At 27.3% G+C, this 26,186-nt stretch overlaps 1 protein-coding gene across 1 annotated transcript in view; it reads right to left on the bottom strand.

The window, feature by feature from the left end:
* Positions 1 to 26,186, bottom strand: part of LOC113387880 (collagen alpha-2(IX) chain-like) — a 139,452-nt gene that overhangs the window by 27,222 nt on the left and 86,044 nt on the right. Inside the window, exons 10-14 of the mRNA XM_026625268.1 lie at positions 25,564 to 25,671; positions 15,428 to 15,495; positions 14,233 to 14,385; positions 5,853 to 5,969; positions 1,603 to 1,695 (exon numbers count right to left, since the gene is read on the bottom strand). Coding sequence (XP_026481053.1) covers positions 1,603 to 1,695; positions 5,853 to 5,969; positions 14,233 to 14,385; positions 15,428 to 15,495; positions 25,564 to 25,671 — 539 coding nt within the window. The remainder of the gene's footprint in view (positions 1 to 1,602; positions 1,696 to 5,852; positions 5,970 to 14,232; positions 14,386 to 15,427; positions 15,496 to 25,563; positions 25,672 to 26,186) is intronic.

Here is a 26,186-nt window from a genome sequence, read left to right as displayed (position 1 = left end):
ATAAATATATTGAATATTACAAATTTATATTATAAAAAAATTCAATATGTAGGACAATTATTTATTATAATATTTTTTTTATTAGTTTAAACAAAACTATTGAAATTGAAAAGACATTTTAAATTTTCTTCAAACTAGCATTAGTTTTCGAAGCAATTGACTGCAAAGAATTCTTACAATCAAGGTAATATTACATTTAAAGCACACATGTTTCCCCATCTATTTCCAGATCACGGACATATGTTGAGAAATTATATAAAAGTTCAGCACAAAAGTTCAAAACTGTGCATGTAGAGCTATATATTATGTCATTTCAAGAAACTTATTTCCAAATTTCATCTCCTAAGAAATACTAAACATGCTACAGCAGTTACCTACGACATGGAAAAGTAAATGACGTTAACGAAGAGCAATACATGAATAATTGAAACGAATTGAGGGAAGAAAATTAAGTTGGACAAGAACAATAATACGAGAGATACATGAATTTATTATTTTTTATGTGATCTAGGTTAGTATTAAAGGTCTGCAGATAAAAGGGTCCACCACCATTATTTCAAAAACAGTTAAAGTAAAAAAAAATACTAATTTAACGATACTAATTAACGATACCAATTAAAATAGAAGGCAAAATATGGCAATAAACGATCATCTTAATTTTTACGACGTGAATATTAATTTTGTTTCTTCGGTAGTTTTTGTTGATTTTAAGTTCTTTTATTTAGTTAATGATATCTGAAAGTATTTTTTAGAAATACGTAATTTATTTGTTTTATAAGACGTTATTTCTAAATTTTATTCAACAGTTTTTTCATATAAAAGCTTGCAAGTAAGTGGGCATAAAAGACCCATTTTTATAATGGCAAAGGTATAAACAATTAGAAAAAAATGTTATGCAATAAGTTATTCCATTTCTGCTGATGAATATTACTCACAAAATACCAGGTCAAGGTTATATAAGGTGTAATAATTGTAAATAATGTGCTCATAACATTTTTATTTTGCATTGCTTAAATTTAGCTATCACTTCGTAAAATCTCTTCAAAATTTCAAAAATACCTTGTATCTGTTTTCCCGATGGCTGTCCCTTTTTACCCAGTCTATAGAAAATGGGTGAGATGACAAATTTAACAAAATTCTGAATAACATATATCTATAATTCGGAATTAGTTAGGTATTTTACTGAACTAAGTTCGAAAGTTGTTTGTTTGATACATATTATGTATTGCATTTTAAATTAACATCTATTAATAAGTTTAATCAATAAATAATAAAAATAAGAGTAAGTTCATTAGCTCTAATTTGTGGATTTAAAATAAATGATGTATCTACACAAACAGATGGTTTGGAATTAAAACTTAAATTTTAATTCGACAAACGGTAAAAGTTTTCAGAAAGCAATTATTTAATAAAATAGAATTTATTAATATTATTTTTAAGTTCTTTGCTAAATTTTGAACATGTATAGAAATGAATACTTTATATCCTTTGACCTGCATGCGCAGAGTTGACCATTGGAAAATGAGTGGAAATACGTCGGATTAAACATTTTTGAAAATAAGTGGTCATATATCAGATTGAATATTTTAAAAAAATACTCACCCCTCTTCCATTTTCAGATCCTGATTCACCCTTTTGTCCTTTCATTCCAGGTGCTCCCGGTGATCCAGGCAAACCAGTAGCCCCTGGTCTTCCCTAAAAATATTATAAATGTTAAATAAAAACTATAATTATATTTGACTAGGAATATCAAAATGCATGATAATAAATATGTATTTGTGTGTACTTTTCGACAATTCATAATACAAAATAAATTTATTATTTTGTAATCTAAAATTGAAATATAAACAAGTTAAGAATTTGTAATTTAAAATGTAAATATAAACAATTTTTAAAAATATGTTATAATAAAATTATGTAGTATTTGGCTGAAAAATATGTATGATTATATAATTATTATCATTATAATCTAACAAAGATTAAATAAAAAATAAAATAGATTTTGTGAGTTTTGTGCTAATAATATTATTTCCTTCAAAACAAGCCAAATATTTTATTTCTTTTCATCTTCATTATTGGAGAATTTATTTGAGAATATTAGTTTTCAATTTTTTAACAACTATTTAAATGTTTTAAAATTATATGGTGATTGCATATAGCAAATCATATATAGCTTGAACTAAAAATTTTATTTCAATAGAATGATCTTGCCTAATATATAAAAAGAATAAAATGCAGATAGGTAGTAAAAACGCTCACGATAATACAATAATAATAATTTCAGTGCAAGTTAAGATATTTTCGATTATAATAAAAAAGTTATACCCATCGTAAATACAATTGCAATATTCATATACTGAGACCCATAAAAACAAATAAATGTAAAAAAGTTGAACCATCTAAAATAACATTATAATTTAAAATGCTATTATATCTGAAAATAATGTTCATTGCATAGGAATAACAGTGCTTCATACTTTTTAGCAAACCGCTTCTGCCGAATACACAGTATTACATTTACCATAAAATATAATGTAATGTGTGTAATATTACGTGATATGTAACTATACAGGTGCAAGTAAAACATATGCAAATAAAACTCAAGTAACAAAGGAAACACATTCATTCGTGGTGATAAAAGTGCGAATATAAATTCTTACCTTTAACGAATTCTGCACAATGAAAGCATTAACAGAAACACATGTGTATTATACTTTTCGTATATATTTAAGATCTAAGGTTGGATGTTTTTTGCGTTAGGAAAGTGCGAGTGACGTGAATTTTTTATGCGATTACAGCCGCACGCAACTTTTACTTAAATTGGAATAATCCGGTTGAGACGGTTATATTTTTTTATGTTTCATATTAGTATTTTTATACTACGTCGTTTTACAGCTTTTTATGTAGGCGCGGGTGGTTTAATGTATTCATTTATTTAGCACGAGGTAACTTCAATAATAATTTTAATAAAAAAACGTGGTTAAATATCTCTACTTCCAATAAGGACTTCGGTCTCCCTTTTAGAATGGATTAGTTCATTAAATAGCTCAATATATTCAAAAATTCAGATGATTTATACTTTGTTAGCAGTTAGACAAAAAAAAATCATGAAAATATAAGGTAATGTAAGGTTGTGTTTCCAGTTAGTTTTTAGTTATGATTTCAATTATGCAAGGGGTTTCTCATAACATTTATAAAATCAGTTTATAATTTAATAATGTTTATAAATGTAATCAGTTTATAATGTAAACAAAATGAAACAAACAAACGCTAAAATAATCATATTATTTATTAACAGCAATATATAATATAGAGTAAGGTTGCTCAAGTCGTACCATCGCCTAATGTCAAAATAGAACTAGTGGGGTGGGTGGCATCGTGCCTTAAGGCAAATTGCTGGAACTTCCCGTACCGTAACGAAATGTTCGAGGAATACTGAATGTTTTCAAATAGATTATTATAAATATTGTAACATTGTCTAATATTTATAAGAATTATATAAACTGAATTGCAAAGTTGAAATTATTTGTTTCAACAAAAAACTAAAAAAAAAAAAAAAAAAATGGAACGAAAATTTTTTTTTTCAAAATCAATTATTTTGTTAAGACAAGCAGAAAGTTTTTTGAATCATTCAAATCGGACGCTTAGTTCTCTCAAAAACTGTCATTTTTTACATATTTAGCTCCGTATCTTCGAAATGGCTGGGCCTGCCTTTGCCAAAAACTAATAAACACTTCTCCCAATCATTACTAATTGAATGTTTTTTAGATCATTCAAATCGGATACTCCGTTCTCTCAAAAAGTCGATTTCTATTTTCCGCACTCTTTGCTCCGTATCTCCGAAACGGCTGGACCTGCCTTTGCCAAAAACTAATCAGCTCTTTTCCCTATCAAAAGGAATCGAATGTTTTTTGAACCATTCAAATCGGTTGATCCGTGCGCCCTAAAACGTGACTGGAAATTTGTATCCACACATACATACACACACACACATACACATACACACACACACACATCCATTTTTTCTGAGGTATGCCAAAATGTTCAGAAACCTTCAAAACGTCGAGAAATGTAAAAATTTTCAATTCCGATTTTCGGCCCATTACAATAACTTACCCTACGGGAAGTTAAAAAAATTGACTGTTTATCCATATTATATATGACAATAGTTTAGAAATAATTCAATAGTAGAATTTATTCAGATTGTCAGTAGTTTCAATTTAAAACTTCGAAGGCATTGCAGCTTAAGTTGTACCGTTTTGATAGAGTGCGTTTTATAGATTTTCTAATAAATACAAATAACTAATAATTAAATACAATATTCTACAGTTATAGTTTCAATTAAAAAATAGCATGTGGGTGTAATCAATACATTCTGTACCTGCACAAACAGATCCATTTCCATTCATAGAACCAAGAGAATTAATAATTTTATGTACATTAATGACTTATATTATTATCAAAATAAGCTAATAATTATTTTGTTTTAGGCGTTGTTCTAAAAACTTGTATAGACATGAAAACTAATAACTAGAAAAATTTGATCTCAGTCTGAGGTAACTTATGCATAATTTAGTTTTTTAGAAGTCTAATGCACGTAGACTCCTTAATCGAACCGAAAGCACATTTTTAAAAATCGTAAAAATACCTTTGAACAAAAAAGAAAACGTCAGTAACTGTTAATCATGAAGCAACTAAATAAAAATACAATAAACGCTGAACATTTTTTTATAATTTGTTTGTAAATAATATTTTTCAAGCTCATCTACCTATCTAAATATTTTTCTATATATGAATATACACAAGGAAAGTATGGAATAATTCAACAATATTATTTTAAAGTAGAAAACAAAAAGTAATGTAACCAGCCAAAGTAAGTATTTTATTTTATTTTGCAGTTGTTTTTATTAACTTCCCCCAAGGAAAATTATAGTAATTTCTCAAAAATCGAAAATGAAATAACCTTATGTATTAAAACTCTGCTGTACTTATTAATAAATATTTCAGTTCATAGTTGGAGTTTAGAAGTCATAATAAACCGAATTATTGCGGTTTGTGGTTTGTGGTTACAACAACTAATGGAAAAAACAAACTATTACCATTAAGCAAAGTTCAAGTTAATTCCATATAATCTTATAAGAAAAAATAGTAACAAAAATATTCAATTTACTTAACTATATCAGAACTCTGTGTGTGATAACTGTAGTGATAATATTTACAGTTTTCATTAATAGATATAGTATAAAATTTCCAGTATTTTTAAGAAAAGCTTAAAAAATAGTTAATTGAAAGAATGCAATAATATAGCAAATGAAATTTATGCATCTTTGAATATAAATACATGGAAGGCCAAATTCGATATCCAAAAGTTTTCGTTTCATTTGACCTGAAACGAACACGAAAGTAATTTGAATTACTTTAGACGATTTTAATATTTAGGTACAATGAAACAACGAGGTATTTATTATATTAATATTTAAGTAGCAACAAATATGATAAGTAATAAAACATGATAAACCTGTTAATTAAATTATAGGAATTAGTAATTAAGCAACTGTACGAAATGATTTCATTTCCTAAACACAAAACATCACAGACAACGTCAAAAATAATTTCAATAGAATCAGCAAAAACATTTATCCAAGTTTGAATTGTTCCATTCAATTATATGCTATTTGATGAATAAGTATTATACAGTATTATAAAATTCTAAAGACGTAATTATTATATGAATTTTTCAAAAGATTTTTAATTACTTTTCGGTTTGAAAAAACATCCGAGCGTAACTTGTCATCACATAAATTTAAAAGCTTATCATAATAAAGCATGTTATTAAAAATATAATTACTCACCATCCATCCAGGGAGACCGATTTCTCCAATTGGTCCCATTTTTCCTGGAGGTCCCATCGGTCCTGGCAATCCATTTTTTCCTCTCCGTCCTCTCTGTCCCCTGTCGCCCTTATCGCCCTACGAGGATAAAAAACATCTTTAATAATACATAACAAGTGAAATATTCGTCGGAGACTGTGAATAGACTGATAACTTTGCCCAGAAAACGCTAAGATTAGACGACGAGATAACTTTATGCTAAAATATCATCTAAAGCAAAACACGTAAATGAAGTCAACGGAATCGATATATAAATTATTCAAAGTAAAAATAAGTCGCAAAGCGTAATCTTTACCAGAAGACTGTTGACTTTAATTTAATTGAATATTTTAATCTTGTTGATTCAACGAAATATTTAACCCTAATTTCATTTGTCTGTGCTAAAACATTTTTCGAAGATAATTTAAAAGCATAAGATTTATATACTTAATTTCAAGAATATTCGACAATATTTATTACTGTGAGTATTTTGCAGATGCACAGTAATTTAAAAAAAAATCAAGTAAGATAAAAATCTCTTTAATATTATTATCGACATTCAGTAATCGTTTCTTCAATCACTAGCTTCATTATGCAAGTCAAAGTATATATTTTACTTCCTCTCTTTATATTTGAATTTTCAATTAATTAATCGTTCCTTTGCATTTATGTAAATTGGTTTCAAGAGATTTTTATACAGTAATTGGATGCAGCTAGAAGAAAGTTTTATTGACAAATGTATAACAAAAAAATTATATCTAATTAAAAATATTGAAAGAAGCCTTCATTCTAAAACTTTATTGTGAATTTCTTAACCAAAATATTTAATTATTTTTAAAATAATAAAATGTAAAATTGATGTTGATATAAAATTTGAATGGTTAATATAAACTTAGAATAATGCATTATATATATATATTTTTATTACAAAAATTCTATTGATTAGTATTATACAAAAAAGGCAATTAAATAAGCTATAAGTTATTGGTTAAAATATGTATCAGTTGGTCATGTATGTAATTTGGTTTTCAATGTAGCATCTTTTATCTATCTATGTAAGTCTTCTTCTATATATAAGTAACAAGTACAGTTATATTTAAACCATACTATTTTAAAGTAGAGAACAAAATATAATGTAACCAGCCATCGATTTAAATTGGGAAATATGGCTATCGTGAGATAAAGGAACAAAGGAAAGGAATTTTCATTTTTGTAAAGAAAGTATTTTATTTTATTTTGTTGTTTTTTTCAGTTTGAATCTTTGTTGTTTTCATAACTTCCCATAGGGAAAATTATAGTAATAGTCCAAATATCAAAAATAAAAATTTCAGTTTCAAAAGTTTCTGAACATTTTGACAAAACTCAGAACAAATGGATGTGTGTGTATGTGTGTATGTAGCATGTATGGATACAACTTTTTATCGATTTTTTCGGGAACTAACTGATTTGAATTGATGCAGATCAGTTTTCGACAAAGTCAGGCCCAGCCGTTTCGGAGATACTGGGCAAACAGTGTACAAAATGTAAATTAAGTTTGTGAGAAAACGGAGCCTCCAAATTGAACGATTCAAAAACCATTTAACTTGTAATGAAGAAATATGTTAAATTTTTGCAAAGGCATGTCCAGCAATTTTGAAGATCCAAAAAAATAGTTTGAAATAATGCCATTATAAACGGCCAGATATAAAAAAATACAAGTTTTCATAAAATATTATTAATGAGACATTTTTTTATTTCTTGAATATTCCAATTCTTAATATGTTTTCAAATAAATTCTAAAAATCTAATTTTTCATGATACCAAAATATACCTTATTCAATAATTTATTATAAGGTGTGTTGTTATTTCTAACTTCAATTCAAGATATATAACTTTTAAAAGAATAGCAAAAGAAAAATATTTCTAGTTTGTTTGGTTTCCACAGGATACTTTCTGAAAGTCAAATAGATTCTGCATTCAAATCGCCATTACCAAAGTATAATTAGAATCAGTTTTTTATGAATATAAGCTGATAAGTGTTTTCTAAAATAATCGAAATTTGAAATTATGACTAATATAAATGAAAAGGTTAAACCTCATAATAATATAAAACGTTATTATATTTTGTACTTTAGTTTATTATTATTACATTAATTAAAAATGCAAATATACATATTTAATTTTCAGAAAACAACTGTTTTATCTCTTTTCAATTCTAATAATAAATTTATCATTTATTCCATTACCCAAATGAACTACATTACAACTTGATTATTTTGAATAACAGGTAAGCATCATAAACTGAGAGGAATATTCTGAGTTAATAAATAAACTTCAAGATAACTCCAGAAATTGTTGAATCGTAAAGGCTGAACCTATTTTGCATATAGCAGCGTTTTACAATATAAGCTCTGTTATTACTGAATCTGCAATATTTTAGTACGGTTATATAAACACGTACGTATATTCTAAGTAATAACAAAATAATGGTCTGCTGGATATGATTTGTTTCCCTTAATCATTACAGCATAAACAACTGTGGTAACAACTTCATTAGTGATCCAGATAATACATATATGAAATTCAGAGAGGAACGAATATTAAATTAAAATGTAACGATGGTTAAAATTATTTGAAATCTCATTTTATAGACTTACAAAAAATATTTTTATGCTGTGTAATCTCATGACACGTAAAGTAGGATTTACATCTACTTATACGGTAGTTATTCAAGACTTATATCTTAAAAATGACTTTTGGTTATTCATGTATATTTTAGATTCTACTTAAGAGTACGCATTAATGCCAATATTATCAATATTAACACATATCGATAAGGTTTATACAAATGGTTAAATTAAAGTTCATAGTTTATGATGATAACCTTAGAGTTTTTACCTGTAATTTAATGATAGATTCAATCTTATATAAGTAGAGTAGATAAGTCATGGTTGTGCCACTTTTTTTATTGATCAGCGATAATTTTGTTAATTTACCAGTTAAAATTAAATTAAATGTTCATTCTAACATTAGTCTACGTAGAAATACAAAAATACTGTCCTTAAATACCATGAATAGACATATAATCAAATCATATGAAGAAGGGTGAGTGAGTATCACAATTGTCCACACTCTCAGGACGGTTGTGACGGGCATAAAAATTGGTTAAAAAATTATAGCTATAAACACGAAGCAGGTTTATAACAATTTTTATTGTCAGAAATATGTAACACAACACAAGATAATCATTTAAACAAAGCGTATAAATATAACAATATATATGAGCACATCATTTTGAAAACAAAGTTAAAAAGACATCTTTGTGAAATTTTTCCTTTGTATCTTGTCTTAGTTAAGTTAGATTTTTATCTGTTTAATGTTCACCCGAAAAGGACAAGAAATACTTGTCACAACCGTACCCACAATTTTTTTCACAAATGTACCCGCACACTTTTGGAGACAAATCATCGTTATGACTGAGCTAAATTATCTACGCAAAAACCAATTGATGGTAATTAACTACTAAGGTTCAACTTACAGCACAATAATAAACCGAGTGTTATATCTATATACAACCAGTAATTCTTATTGAAAAAAATCGAGCGAAATACTTATTTTTGACTCTTTGGACTACATATTATGTCATCCGTACCGCTATATTAGATAAATGACAAAGAAAATTATAAACCAATATAAATTGAATAGAAAATGTATTACTAAAAAGTTTAAAATAAATAAATCTGATAAAATCTATAAAGCAATCTCGAGTTGAATCTATGAATCTCGTATAAGCATGACTAAATAATTTCATAAAATATTCTCACATTTATCATTAAGTCACTCATATAAATTTATGTAGTATAAAAATGAATTATGACTCTAGATAAAATTGTTCTTTTCGAGCAGTCTCGACATTCACAGTTCATATTGTAATATTGGCCTTTTATACCTGAATGTTTTATATGATATCATATGACAGACGTGAGTTATGATATGAGAATATTGATATTTGATATTTAAGTTTGTCAATAGGAGCCATTGTCTATAAATCGCGAACAAGTCAAATGAAACGCGTTTTCATATTGCAAAGCTAGAATGTATCAAATATTTTGTATTTCGTATTTCATGAATCCAACACGCTCAAGTATAATTTACAATGTAAACTTTATACGTGTCGCGTTCGCTTCATACAATATGCATATTTACATTGAACAAACCTTGTAGAGGAATACATTAAATGACAAGAGATTTGATAAAAAAATAATATATGTGTAGCTTCTTTGAACAAATAAAAATAAAACAAACATCAAAATATGCTACGATTCGGAATTTATCTTGACTGACATTTCGTATTGATTCGACAGTGACGAATATTAAAAATAGCGCCATTGTTTGTTGTACAAATTATGTCATACATGATAATGTCAATATTTAAAAAATAGAATAGAAATAATTTGAAAACTTAGTACTCAGTTTATTAGATTTGCATTAGTATTCGGTTTATTAGATTTCTCGAAGCAATATTTGAAACTTTATTTTAATATATAGATATGTTAGCTATGAATGATGGCGCGATTGTTATGTATGAATGTTGGTATGGATGATAGTACAGATCTATATAAGAATATTGTGAATAGATGATACTAGCAAGAGAAGTTCATGTAGAGTTAGACTAGCATAGCATCGTGCCTTAAGGCGAATTACTGGAACTTCCCGTACCATAATTAAAAATTCTAGGAATGAAAATAATCAAAAATTGTTTTAAATAATTTCAAAGAGATTATTCATGATAAATACATACTGTAAATTCATAAGTGTTTATTATATTGGGCGACGAGCGTACTCTACAAATAACTTATGTGTATGTTTACAAGAAATTTGTTCAATTTTTTTTTAATTAGATTTTTTTGATAATTTTTAAACTTTTTTAAGATTCTGAAAATTTGTTGAAAGTTCGAAATTTTTTGGAATTTTTGAAAAAAATCGATTTTTTTAATTTTTCGAGAATTTGAAAATTGTTGAAAAAATCCGATTTTTTTTTTGAAAATTTCGAAATATTCTCAAATTTTTGTAAGATTTTTTTTTAATTTTGATATTTTTCGAAATTTTACGAAAGTTTGAGTTTTTGAAAATGATGGAAAATTTCGAAAATTTGAGTTTTTGAAACTTTAATATTTTTTTAAGATTTTCAAAACTACGAATTTTTTATGAAACCATTTTTTGCACAAGCAAAAGGTTTTTGAATTAATCTAATCGGATGATCCATTCCCTCAAAACCTGCATAATCATTTTTGCATCCCTTGCCGCACCTCCGGAACGGCAAGATGTGTCTTTTGCAAAAACGCCTTGCAAAAATAGTTACTGCATTATATATAGTTGAGTAGACATATTGTGAACAAAATCAAATGATATGATTTTTAATTTCTATATTTTAGGAATTAGAGTAAACAAAGTGACCCGTGATTTAATGTTCTAATATGTTACACATACACTCTTGCAAATATATTTGTACTCTGTACAAATATATCTATACTCTGTACTTTTGTTAACTATGTGTTAAGATTGAATGACATAAAAAACTTTATGATAATGCATAAACTATTTTATATTTCATAAATGTAATATTTATGACCGGAAAAACTAAATTTAATAAAACCTCAAAACTCAGATGTGACTAAAATTATGGTTGACTAGAAAAAAACTAGAATAAATTGTGGATATACTGAATAAACTGGTTTTAAGATTTTTCTCAATTTTTATTTTAGTTGAATTTAATTTAGTTGAAGCACATTAAATAAGAAAACAAAATTAAAATCTAGCATGTACATAAAAATCAGCAGCAATATACATATTATTATTGAATACATTCTCTATTTGATATCTACAAAAGCATTTCTCTTTACTCTATTATAATTTCAATAATTATAAGTGAGTTTAATTGGATATTTTACTGTTGGAAATTAGCTATTTGAACAAGTATAATGGCTAAATATTCAAAACTTCTTTAAAATATCATAAAACTTTCACTCCCAATTCTGTAATTTTATATTAGAGTATGAAAACATATTAATATTGATAACCACATGTTGTTAATGTTGTGCCTCTTATAGCTATAATATTCAAGATAACATTAGAGAATCATTGAAACCGTGACACTAAATAAATAATGTCAAGTGCACCGAAATGCTTTACATATTATGAGCAAAAACGTATTTTCAGTGTAAAAACCACTTCAGAGAAAGCTTCGAAAGTTTCATAGTATCTGTATGGAAAGCGTATTAACTTCGCATTCGAAATTTAAAAATAAATTTTCATAGCGGAAACGTTGAATCCATATCGCAAAATGTTTCAGTTATTTCATAGAGAACTATAAACTCCAATACCGTCGACACATACACGACAAATGCTTTAAAAAGTTAAACTTTTAATAAAACTCATTACAGATACAACTTTATATGATACATTTCAAAAGAATAGTTACTAATGAAATGTTATATAAAATGTATCGCGTTTCGAAGTATACTTTATATGTAAGTATATAAATTTTTATTTTAATATAAATTAGTACCATAGACAATAGAGTATTAAATAAGTTAAAAAAGTGTGTCTGCTAATATAATTTTAGTTAGAAAAACAACAGTTTAATATAACATAGTTAGATCATTATTACTATATATGTGTTCATGCTAAAATAATTATAAGTGAATCTTGATCAGATAAACAACTCTGAAAACGTTAATTGAACCACGTATCTTTCTGTCGGTTCAATATTTTATTAGTGTTTCACAATAAGTAATTTTTAATAGAACTATGAGAAAATGGCTGGTTTGAAGAAGGCTTTGGTTGCTGTATAAAAGTACATCGATTAATTAGAGTTTCATCATGAAATTAAACTAGTAGGTTCTCTTGAAAAAAAGATATAGATCTGAAGAATATAAAAGTATGAATTAAGTCTTAAAATTATGAAAAATTCGTTCCAATAAATTATATGCAAATTTTTGAATCTAATTTTTGTTTTACTTTTCAATATTTTTAATAAAATAATTATTATTTAAATAATAATGTTACAAGTACAAAAACTTCACGATATATTATTTGAATATTCATAGTAAAATAGGTAGTTTGTTTCTTAACAATAATTTATTTTAATACTGATGGTATATTATTTTATTTTACTAATATTATATTTGTTCAAAATGCCACAATGTCTAAAAGGAATTAATAAATCAGCAAATTCCATATAAATACCTAATTAACTATTATTTAATTAACGATAAAACTAAAAAACCTAACTCACCAACAAAAGGTATTATATTTATAGTATCGTAAAAAATATCTTAAAACAAATAATTGAAGCATGAAATATTTGACTTTTATCAGTGTTTTGGTAAAAAATAAAATCTCAATAACAAAAAAAAAACAATTTCTATGTGTTGATTACCACAAACTTTCATATTCAGTGAAAATTATTATCAGAAAAGAACTTTCTATCTAATGTTTTTAAATGTCTAAACAGTTAAAATTTTTTATTTGTATTTTAAAATTGCTTCCATTAGTAAATATCAGGATAGTAATATCGTAGTATACAAAAATGTATGCTATAAGTTTGAACATCTAATTAAATTTTGATCATACCATATAGAACTAATTGTTGAACAATAAAACTGTACTAGGAAATTTTTATTTTATTTTTAAATTATCAATTTTTCAAAAATATGACTTGGCCTATATGTTTTGTTCGCTATAGATCGCGTATTTGAATAAATCATTTTAATCCAACGACAAGTTTTCACAATTTCAATGAAGCTAAAATTCCACTAACTTGTTATTAATTTGGACCAGTCTTTCATTGCATATTTTCATAAGATATAATTTAGATATAATGTTCTGTGCGCTATGAATCTTGGAGTTAATTTTATAAGCTATTTGTTTATGAGTAAATCATTTTAAAACAACAGCAAGTTTTCACAAATACAATGCAGCTGAAATGTCACTGACATGATATTAATTTTGGTTCAGTTTTTCATTGCATATTTTCAAAAGATAAAATTTCATAAGTAAATTTTTTAGAAGGCAAAATAAAATCTTGTAAAAAAGTTAATTTGAATTTTTAAGCGTATCAGCACAATATAAGTTATTCAGTATGTAAACGGTAGCGTTATTGGTATCTAAATTAGATAATCTAATGATACTCCTGCATAAATATACACAAAATATTACTGAAAAGTAATCTATTTATGATGACGTATAAAGCAAATAATAAAACAGCTGGATGATTCGAGTGGAGATCAATACAAAAATAATGCAATTTCGCTGCGCTCATCAACGTCGTAGGATATATAGTCTGAGAAACAAAGATGTACGAGCCACAAAAAAGTCTTACCTTGATGACTGTTATCTCTCCACCGTAGCTGAAGTTGCCCGCCGGACCGGGCGGCCCCCTCTCGCCGCGTTCGCCTTTCAGGCCGTTTAGTCCCGGCAATCCCGCGGGACCAGAAACACTTTTCCCGGGAATCCCCGCTTCGCCCTTCTCGCCCTGTGTCAAACGAACACAGTACACATTTTAAAAATAAATGCTTTGAGTGACAAACATCGACTTTGAGTGATTTGTTATGTATGTTTTATATACGTAGATTCTCAATATAAATGATTTGCTGCATACGAGAAAATTTCATTCAAGCTCAACTTTATTCATATGATGTACGATAATTATATATGAATATTTAATATTTCACTGAAAAAACGTCGACCATAGTAAAAAATAAATAATATTAGTGTCCATAAAAATAATATTTTAGTTTTCAACTAGTGGTGCTAGGTGCTAATTAGGGATATGCAGTAATTGGTGTGAATCAATAGGATCTTGAGCAATATTAATTTTTTTTGTCTCCATAATGGTGTTATAGCTACTGTCCCGCAGGCTGACGCCTTATACAGAACTGTGTAAGTCCGTCATTTACAACATAAAATATAAAATTCTACTATAACATAAAATAATGAAATAGCGTTATTGTTGCCGACTAATTTTAAATATTATATATCTTATTTCTTTTTGAATTTATCAATCCTTGATAATGTGTGACAATTTTTGAGATTCCTAAGTTGTTCAAATAGTTATGTGTTAATATAAAAAATCCCACCTGGACTTCGTTATAACTATTTCTTGGGGCTAGTTGTAACATACAAGAATTATAAACAGATTTATGTAAAGTTGATTGAGTGGGATGTATAGTTTGTGAAAGTCTTTATCTTTTATTTATACATTGATTTATGATGGAAATTTCAATAACAGGAGGCACTTTATATTTTATGTGTATTAGTCAAAAATTATTTTGGTTTAAGAATATAATTAGTTTCTTACTTCAATTTTCTTAAAAATTAGTAAGAAATAAATTATCAGAGGTATTACTATTGTTTTTTATCGATACTACTTGCCGATTTTTATTGAATTTGGTAGAATAATATTCAGAGCATCAATTCATCTTTAGTTCGTAGAAATATATTCAGTAGATCTCAACATATATTAATTAAAAAAAAACAGTTACATATGCTTCTCAAAATATAAATGACTTTCCTACCTTAATGCCAGAGTCACCCCTTGGACCAATGTCACCTCTTTCACCCTTTTCGCAAGAACCACAGTTATCTGCAACAAAGAAGTTTATAAATAATGATATAATATATAAATAATATTATATTAGAAAAATAATAAATAAATAATTCAGCTACTGCTAATCCGAGTACAAATTCTAATGGCAATATTTATAATTAAGTTTCTTGCTTTGCATAAAACTTCTGCCAACAAAATTACAGAATAAATATCTGTTATTGCAATTTATAAAGATTTCTAAAAGTATTTTTTGATGTTCGTAATGAAGACTATTCATTTTAAAGTTTTTGCAAACAATTTACTAACAAGTGCTTGCCTTTAAAATAATAATAATTAGTTTATTAAAATTATAAAATCGTGTTTCATATTTTAATTTTAATTTTTTTATAGTGCTAAGCCAAATACTGTCAAAATTAATTAATATATATTTGTAGTTGTTTAAAATTATATGTTAATAATATTTTGAACTAATTAATCAGATTCATATACCTAAAAAAATATTGTTTAAAAGTACCTATATAAAAAAAAGCAAAATGTATTTATAAATTTGTTGAAAGATTCAAAAATGTATTTTAAATGATTTCAATTAGAAAAATATGTATTGAAAAAATCCAGTTTATTTTAAAAAAAAACTGTCCTAGGTTTTTTTTACCAAATTACGAAATAAAAATTTTGTTCAAGTAAAATAATTGTAGATCAAAGAATTTTTAAACTTCATAATAGTTAATAATTTTGTTGCAAATTATTGTGTTGTTAATAAAATATCTTAGTATCTTAGTCGCTTTCGAAAAAAATTATATAGGTTGAAAATTTCAAAGTAACTATTCAATTTTATTATAATTTGCACATTTCTGTAAATTTCAAATTTGGGTGCACTTAATGAACACATATAAATGGAATTAAGAGTTTCAACAAGTTTACAAATTTCTCCTGATATGATTTAATTTATCATAAATCAAATTTCATTATTTTGTTATTAAAAACGTTTTCACTGTACAAATTAATAACATTGACTATTATATAATATGTTATTAAAAACGTTTTCACTGTATAAATTAATAACATTGACTATTATATAAATATACATAGTATAAAAAAAATAAAAAAAGGATAAATTAGTAAGTTATATCTAATGCATAATTGTTCATGTAACAAAGGACCGATTTATAAAATTACGAATTTACGAACACTTCCCTGAAAGATTGGGGCAATTATGTTGTGCCATAACCATGAAAACGTCGTATCATATTGATTAGTTGTAAGTGGAATTCTGTCTTAAGGCATTTAGGGCATCGTGCCTTAAGGCAAATTGCTGGAACTTCCCGTTCCAAAAATTATTATTTTTTTTTAAAACGATTAACATTTTTGAAAAAAAATTACTTATTAAGATTTTTGAGAAACTATAAATTTGACAAAAAATTACTTTTTTTTTGAAAAAAAAAATTGAAAAAAAAAATTAAAAAATTTTTTTTTTCAATCTTTTTTTTTTGAAAAAAAAAATGTTTTCTTTATTTTGACATATGTTGGAAGATCTGAACTTTTTTTCAAAGCAATCGTACTGCTTTAAATGCATAGAGACAAAATATAAAGCGCGTAAGCGCCGCGTCGCTGTCTAACGGGTAAACATTGGTGCGGAACCCATACATTATATACGCATATATCTAATGATCATTTTTGACCGCCAAATGGCTTTTTTTTTACTTTTTTCGTTATATCTCCGAAACCGCTAAACCTGTCCTTATAAAAATTTGATCAAATCTTCATCTTGTCAATACAAGTAAAATGTTTTTTTGAATTATTAAAATCGGACGCTCCGTTCTATTAAAAACTGAGGTACCGTTTTTGGCTCTTTTTGCCCCATATCTTCGGAACGGCTAGACCTACCACCGCCAAAAACTAATCAGCACGTCTCCTTATCAATACGGATCGAATGTTTTTTAAATTATTCAAATTGCTTCATCCGTGTTCCCGAAATCGTCGACGAAAATTTGTATCCGCACACACATACATACTACGCACACACACACACACACACACACACATACATCCATTTTTTCTAAGGTATGCCAAAATATTCAGAAACCTCTGAAACGTAAAGATATATAAAAATTTTCATTTTCGATTTTTTTGCGATTACCCTACGGGAAGTTAAAAAGTACATGAAGTATTTTAGAAACTAGTTGGTTTGGTACTTAGCCTTGAGGCAAGTTACATGAACTTCCCGATATGTGTAAATAATCGACTTAATCAATAAAAAATATATTAATTTATGAGTGGATTTATTACACATAATTGAAAACGAACGAACACGTTTACTAGGAGTATTTTCAAAAAGCAACTTTTCAAAAATCAACAATTATTATATTTAAACCAGTTTCGGCAAGATTTTAATGGTTTAGTATGTTTAGTAAGACCAAGTACTATATTGCTCTACAAAGTAAATCGTCTAATTTTAATTTGAGCTAACGTCAAAAAAACTACTCATTTTCTCAAACTTTGATGATTTTTTAACTTTGATTTGTCGTAAGGCCGTAATATTTCAGTAAGTTCTATAAGACCATGATATACATCGCCAAAGAAAGTTTCATAAAAATTGGCTTAAATTTTTTTTCAACAGTTAATTACAAGAAAACGGCTCGGTAGATTTTCACATAAAACTAATCAGTACCATTCCCAACTAATATCTTTCGAACAGTTTTTGATTTTTTAAAATCGGTTCGGTAGGATGAGCTTAAATGTGGACGAAAGGTTTAACACTTTTTTTCAAATTACAAAGAACGTCTTGGCAGATCGTTGCACAAAACTGACAAACGATAGTCCTCATCGAAATACATCAATTGGCTTTTAAATTTCTGAAATCGGTTCAGGCGTTTTTGAGCAAACGTCGATGAAACGTCTAATTTTGATAAATGCCAAAAAACGATATCAATTTTTGCAAACTTTGGCGAATTTTCAAAGCTAAACCAATTGTCGTAGGGCCGTAATATTTTAGTATGATCTAGAACAGGCATCGGCAACCTACGGCACGCGTGCCAAGCTTGGCACGCGATGGAGTTCTGAATGGCACTCTATAAAGTAATCAGGAAAATCGCAAATATCGAGTGATTTTTAAATAAGAAAAATGTTTAATTATAATTATTTTTCCAACGTAGCTCGCTAATGTAATTCAACCTACGTTGAAGTACTTAAAGATGAAGTTTTCAGAAGATGCAAAGACTTTGAAGCTTATGTGCCTATATTTTACTTCCTCATAAAACCAGATTAAATTGATCCATCAATAATAATACCGTTTGATTTGTTGATTTTCGAATGGTTAATCCATGATAATTTTGAAATGGAAATTATCGAACTAATATCTTCAGAATTATGGAAAACAAAAAAACTATGGACAAATCGACAGCCATATTAAATTGTTGAATGACATTGTCGGAAAAGAATTAATTGTTTAAGAAAATTGTATGCGCTCTCCTTTCAGCTTTTGGTTCCACATATCTCTGTGAACAAATTTTTTCTCACATGAAACATATTTTGAGTTCACAAAGAAACCGTTTAACAACTAAACATTCAGAATCTTGTGTGAAATTAAAAGTTACAAATTATACCCCGGATATTGAAATGTTAAGGAAAAATATGCGGACACAAGGTTCGCATTAAAGTTGTTTAGTTTATATTAGAAATTTATGTTATTTGTTAATAAATATATTTAAAAGATAAATTTGGTTATAATTCTTCTCCCCTAGGACCCAACTATATATTTCAAAATTAAGGCGGCACTCTAAATCATATTGGTAGAGTGGCTTGGCACACTACAGTTAAAAGCTTGCCGACCCCTGATCTAGAAGACTATAGTATCTACCGTCAAAAAAATAATAATAAAAATCGTCTAAAAAATTTTTTTTAACACTTTATTACAAGAAAACGGCCCGGCCGATCTTCACCAAAAACTAATCAGCACGATTCCCAATCAATATCTTTCGAACTGTTTTTGAATTTTCAAAATTCAAGAATTGCGGGCTAAAACGAAGACGAAAAATTTTTCACTTTTCTGCGATTTACAAAGAAACGTCTCGGCCGATCGTCACACAAAACTGACAAACGATAGTCCTCTAAGTCGAAATACATCGAATGGCTTTTAAATTTTTGAAATCGGCCCAGCCGTTTTCGAGAAAACGTCGATTTACGGCAAAAAATTTGTTCACATACACACACCACACACACACATACTTTTTCCAAATTTGGTCTCATTCGATTCAGAATGGGTTGAAATGTCGAGAAAACATAAAATTAGCGAATCGGATTTTTTTATGAAAACGTAAACTTCTCCTTCGAGAAGTTAATAAATTAATAATATAATTTTGAAACTTATCTTTTGATGATCTCAAGCAGAAGCATAAAGAAAACCAAATACGTCGTTGAAATAACAAATGAAGAAGTTTTGCAGATAGTATAAAAACCGAACATTGGTCATGATCTTAAAAGAAAATATTATAATCCTTATTTCAAAAACAGTGCTTTTACTCAGTGCAAAGGAAAATAATACTAATTATAGATTTGCGCAAATGGCATTATTTAATTTTTATTAGATTTTGGGCACGCTATTTTTGAACGAAAACTTTAGGTGATATATAAAATTTAAATAATTTATTAGATGGTTTAAAATTAAAATCTAGGTGTTTAACTATGACAAGCGATTTTTAACATTCTCTCTGTACGTTTTTATTTTAATATAAAATTTTGATGAACAATCGAAACACAAAGAAAGCTCTGTCAAAGGATTTATACCGCCATATTTTAATTTAATACTTTATGATTTGTAATATGAACAGTTTTAGTATAGGGGAGTTAGAAGCTATTTGAAACATGGAAAAACGAAAAATATGCCATTAATGTTGTCTTATAGAAATATTTTGTTATTATATAGTAATACAATCAGTAGATCTCAAATATTTATCCGTGGGTACTTATTAATCCTCGAATTTATAATATATAACTATATTATTATATATTTTGATTGTATAGTGTGAATGTTTGTAAAAATAGCTATTTTTTTCTTTTGTGTCTAATGATTTTTTATTGTTAATTGCGCGGAATTCATCAACATATTTATAGATATGTAATTACATTAAATAATGTGAATGATGCAGGGCATAGAACTGAGACTGTATATCACTATGCTAAGATATGATTATTAGAAATTTTTCAGCTCAAGACATATGTTTCATTGATACTGGATTTTATTAAATTTACACATTTTTAGACATATGTAAGAATTGGTGAACGAAAATTACACTTGCTTTTCGAGCAATATGAGATAATGCAAAAAAATTATCCTTCAATCTTTCTTCGCTTATTTTTCGGCATTATTGTTTTGTTCAATTGTAGTTATATGCATTTAAAACAGATGTATTAATCCCGTATTGGGGTAAACATTAAAACATATTAAAATGTTGTCGATATGGCGTTGTTTGTATTTAACTTCTGATTACTTTTAACCGCAATATGGGAAGTTCTAAACGAACATACTAAGTCACGGCACACAATTTAAGTTAGTGAATCCTCCAACATCAACTTGCTGTACATAAATAATGATGTTTCCACGCTGATATATATATATATATATATATATATATATACATATATATTGAAAATGAAGAGTTATACACGCTCTGTAACGCGTAGAGCATATGTCTAGAATCTAATAGAAATTTCTGCACTGTTTGCTCCGTATCCTCGAAACGGCTAGACCTGCCTTCACCATAAACTAATCAACACGCCTCCTTATCAATACGAATCGGATGTTTTCTGAATTATTCAAATCGGTTAATCGATGTTCCCGAAATCTTCGACGAAAATTTGTATCCGCACACGCACACACACACATACAACCATACATTCATTTTTACTAATTTTAAGGTATGCCAAAATATTCAGAAAACTTTGAATCGTAAAGATATCTAAAAGTTTTCATTTTCGATTTTTTGATATTATTATAACTTATCCTGCGGGAAGTTAATAATAAAAAATCAACTATTTTGGTTCATTAGTAAAATTGATTTATTCAGTGTAAATTTTGTATATAAGCTCTAAAATGGGGCATATTAGTGCAGAACCCTGAGTTGTGTAATAGACAATATTTTTAATTTTCTGAATAAAACACCGAAGTTGCACTTGACAGTTAAAAATCATATGATTGATATAAAAAAGTTATAAGTGTTTGAAATGCATACTTAAACGGACCATAAAGACTAGAAACAAATATATATATATATATATATATAAATGAAAAATATTCTATATTGTTTTCGATTTCAATATTAAATAGATTTCAATATAAAATTGGCAATTAAACTTTTTTCAAAATATTCTGATTATTTTGACAAAAAATACGTGTGCCGAAGCGTGTGTGCATGTGTTCAGAATTTGTGCACTCAAAAACATTTTTTCGTTCATACTTTCCAAGAGAATGGATAAATTCGAATTTGGAATTGATTTTTTAGAAAAGCAAGTTTAGTGGTTTCGGTGATACGAAGGAAAAAGTTAATTAAGTAGTCATTTGGTTGTTAAAAATGATCATTCGAATAATGCGCATTATAAAAAAGATATTTGAATAACTATTTTTATCACCTGAACAATATTCTTTGAAAACTAATTAACAATTTTAACGTTGTTAAAAATTTACAAAAGAAAAACAAATTTTATTCAAGAATTTTCTTGATCATTTTAAATATTTAAAAAAAAACGTTTCGGTAAAAATAAAATAATATTTTAGAATTTTTTATATCAGATTGAGTTCCGCAAAGCAGTGTTTTGGCGCCATTTCTATATATTCTCTTCAATAGAGATTTTCGAACTTTTCAATCAACCACAACGGTATCATTCGCTGATAATATTGCGGTTCTTTCGATACATACTGTTGCATGTATATGGCTTCGACAATTTTATAAATGCATCTAAACGTTATAGAAAACTGTACTGAAAAATGGCGGATAAATATCAACGAGAGCAAGTCTAACCATATAACATTTACACTTAATAAAACGTGTTGCCTAGGAGAGCTTTTTTGACAAGGTAATACCAAGTGCTGATATGTTGAATACCTAGATATTTACACTCAAGTTAGTGCTGATTATGTTAAATACCTAGGTATGTATCTAAATCGCAGACTAATATGGAAACACTAAACTAAAATCAAAACTATAAAATTCAGAGTTTATACATACGTTAATCCAGATAATCATAATATGAAATTAGCATTCGAAAACAAAATATTGATTTATGAAACGATGATAATTTCTATCTGGTCAGAGGGAATACATCTTTGGGGCTGCTCTAGCAAATCTAATGTGGCATTGGTACAGCGAACCCAATCAAAACTATTTAGAATGATGACAGGTGCACCCTGATACGTAAATAAAACTCTGCAATGTCTACAGAGTCTACATGATGATCTGAATGTGCTATATATTAAAGACATTATAAAAACAAGATCCACTAATCATCATCACAAATTAGAAAATTACCCCAATTCACTCGTTGCTACGCTGCTCCATACCAAAATTAAGAAAATTGAAAAATAATGGCGAATGGACTTGATCCAGTAAAATTGCATCTAATAGTAAATATACTCACGAAGTTAAGACTATTTATAATTATAATCAATTTTTAACTCATAGAATCAAAATAGCTGATAGAATGTAACTTATATTCTGATTGTTATTAATAAAAGAAATAAAAGAAGCCGATATATATTGCCATTATATCATTGTCAAAAATGTTAGCTTCTTAGATTTTATATAAATTTTAATAATAACTTCAAAAAATATGTCATTTTAAAGCAAAATACAAATTGAAATATTACATTGAAATATACCAGGAACCTAAAACTTTTAAAATATATTTATAACTAGTAGTGTAGGCCATCGTGCCTTACGGCAAATTGCTGGAACTTCCCGTACCGTAACGAAATATTCGAAGAATATTAATTGTTTAGAAATAAATTATTATGAATACTGCAACTTTCATTATTATTATTTTATAGACAAAATATAAGAGCTTATGTATTGGACAACGACGTATATAAGTGAGCTATAGAACTCTAAACAGAATTAAAATTAAAATACGAATTATTAACTTCCCGTAGGTTAAGTTACAGTAATGGGCCAAAAATCGAAAATATTTACATACATAATTTTTACATAGTTAATCATATTTTATTTCTTTTTTTTTAATTAAGAGTAATTGATAAATTTTCGACTTATTAGTAGTTATCAATCAACTAATAGACAAATTAGTATTCGATACAGATCATTGAAAATTTGTATTCTTGTTCCGTATTATGTCAAATTATTCTTTGAAGTAATTCAACATCCATAATAAACTCGTTTTTATCGACTTGATAAATGATAGTTGGGCGAACGAAAGATCGTGTTCAACGACCTGGTAAAATTGTCGCATGCGAATCAAAGCAAATTTTCGAAATGAAGATTAATTTTAAAGCCCGTTGTAAAATTATACTTAAGTCAATTCATTGTTAAACGTAAAAGCGTGAATGGGTTTCTCTTAGGGATAATTAATTTTCAAGTCGACCCAACGGCCAAACTAGTATCAAAATGCTCAAGATTCACTTCATTGATAGTGAATTACATTACGCCTTTATGAACAATTTTTTTGCACAATCCTCCATCAAACAAAGGTTTTTTTTCGTAAAATAACATTATATAGGTATGTATCATTTTACGTTATCATTTCTGCATATGTAAAAAAGCCACATAATGTTCCTAAATATTATATGTTTTGATAATAATCCGAATTGCATTTTATGTTTTTTCGACATTTCAAGTCATTCTAAATCGAATGAGACCAATTTTGGAAAAAATGCATGTGTATGTATGTGAGCCGATCTTTGACCTTTCGTCGATATTTTCTCAAAAACGGTTGGACCGATTTAAAAAAATTAAAAACTATGTGTGAAATTTTTAGTTCATATTTTAGCCCATAACGTTGAATCGATTTTGAAAATTCTAAAACTGTTTGCAAAATATTGGTTGAGAATCGCGTTGATAAGCTTTCAGTAAAGATCGGCCGGGTGGTTTCTTCGGAATTTATTGTTAAACTTTTTTTTGGCGATTTTGATGAAACTTTGAATAACGATAGATATCGCTATCGATAACGATAACATACTTAAATATTCGAATCTTATGATTAGCAGTTGAATTATAAAAATTCATCAAATTTTATAATTTTGCCGCGCGTTTCAGCAATTCTAATCAGAATCTGTGTAAAAAGCATATGTACTTTCTTTGGTGTTTCGTTTGCAGCTACTGATTACAGTTTACGTCCAAACTTAAATAAAATACTGTTTCAGAAAACAAAAAGGATGAAATGAAACGCGTAGAACAAATTAATTTATACAATTATGCTTTTGACACTTTTGAACATTTTTGAATAATTTTTACTACTAATTTTAATAAATTAGTAATTATAAATTCTTGTTGATACATTACACGTCTCAGAAAGTTCAAGCAAAATGCTACTTATAGCTAGTCTGAAATAAAATTCTTCGAATATATTTTCGTTATTGTAAAGCAATATAGAATCCCACCATTTTAAAAATAATCTAATGTAGGATGTTTTTAGTATATATATAAGAAATTCTGCATCAAAGTAGTGGAATAATAATGCAATGTTCAAAAAATACACTAACTGAATATAAGAAAGAAATTAAGTAAATTGATTTTACGAAAAGTAAAATAGGTTGCTTTATTTTAGAAAACGTACTATACCCAGATATTAATACTTACTAAATTATTCTGCAATCGTTACTTATTTAATTAAAAATATTAAATTTTATTTTATAAAATAATTCTCGAGTAAATTAATATAATGTAAATAGTATAATATAGTAAAAAAATAACTCATTTCTTAAAAGAAAGACATTTTTGTTTTTCATAGATATGACATGTTTCATCATAAAATAGACGTAAACCTTCGCATAGTTCTTTCAAACAATAATCTGTCAATTAAAAGTTTTAATGGAGCAAAACTCTTATTTCTATATAATAATTAAGAAAATATAATATAATACTAAATGATATATACACTTACTTCCTCCAAATCCACTTATAAAGTCACCTTCATCGGCATTGAAAACGGTTGGACCTGGAGGTCCGGGTGGTCCTGGAGGACCAGCTTTGCCTTCACTGCCCGTTGCACCTAAAACACAAATCATAATAAGTTATATTTGGCTTATATTAAATAATATGATTAAACCTACATTCAAATAATTAATAACAATATTTTATTATTATTGAAAACAAATCATATATGTATTGGAAGGGGCAGGGCATAAAGGGCCAATGTGATTGTTAGCAATTATACGGCGAAAATCAAACTAACTACAACAAAACATGTACAACATATCAAACCAACGACTATCTAACTATGTTTAGTATAGATTCCAGCTAATTCTTTATAATAAAACTATGTTCTTCTAACATTTTTTTATTTGTCACCTGGTCCTTTTTATATTCCTGTATAAATGTTTAGAACTTTAGATGGACCTTCAAGCCCCGGTTCACTATACTATAGAATTTTTAACAAACACTATATTTAAGCTTAACGAATCGAATATTTACCTAAACATGACAGACACCATAACTTTAATAATATATATCGCCAGATATAAGTTAAAACAATTATTCAAGTAATTATCAAACATTGTTAAATGT

This window comes from Ctenocephalides felis, unplaced genomic scaffold (assembly GCF_003426905.1).
Source record: "Ctenocephalides felis isolate EL2017-DRISC unplaced genomic scaffold, ASM342690v1 CF-g0.4_SCAFFOLD_03572, whole genome shotgun sequence".
Classification (NCBI taxonomy): domain Eukaryota; kingdom Metazoa; phylum Arthropoda; class Insecta; order Siphonaptera; family Pulicidae; genus Ctenocephalides; species Ctenocephalides felis.
The sequence above is the reverse complement of the archived record's forward strand: the minus strand, read 5'-3'. Positions and strand labels throughout refer to the sequence as shown.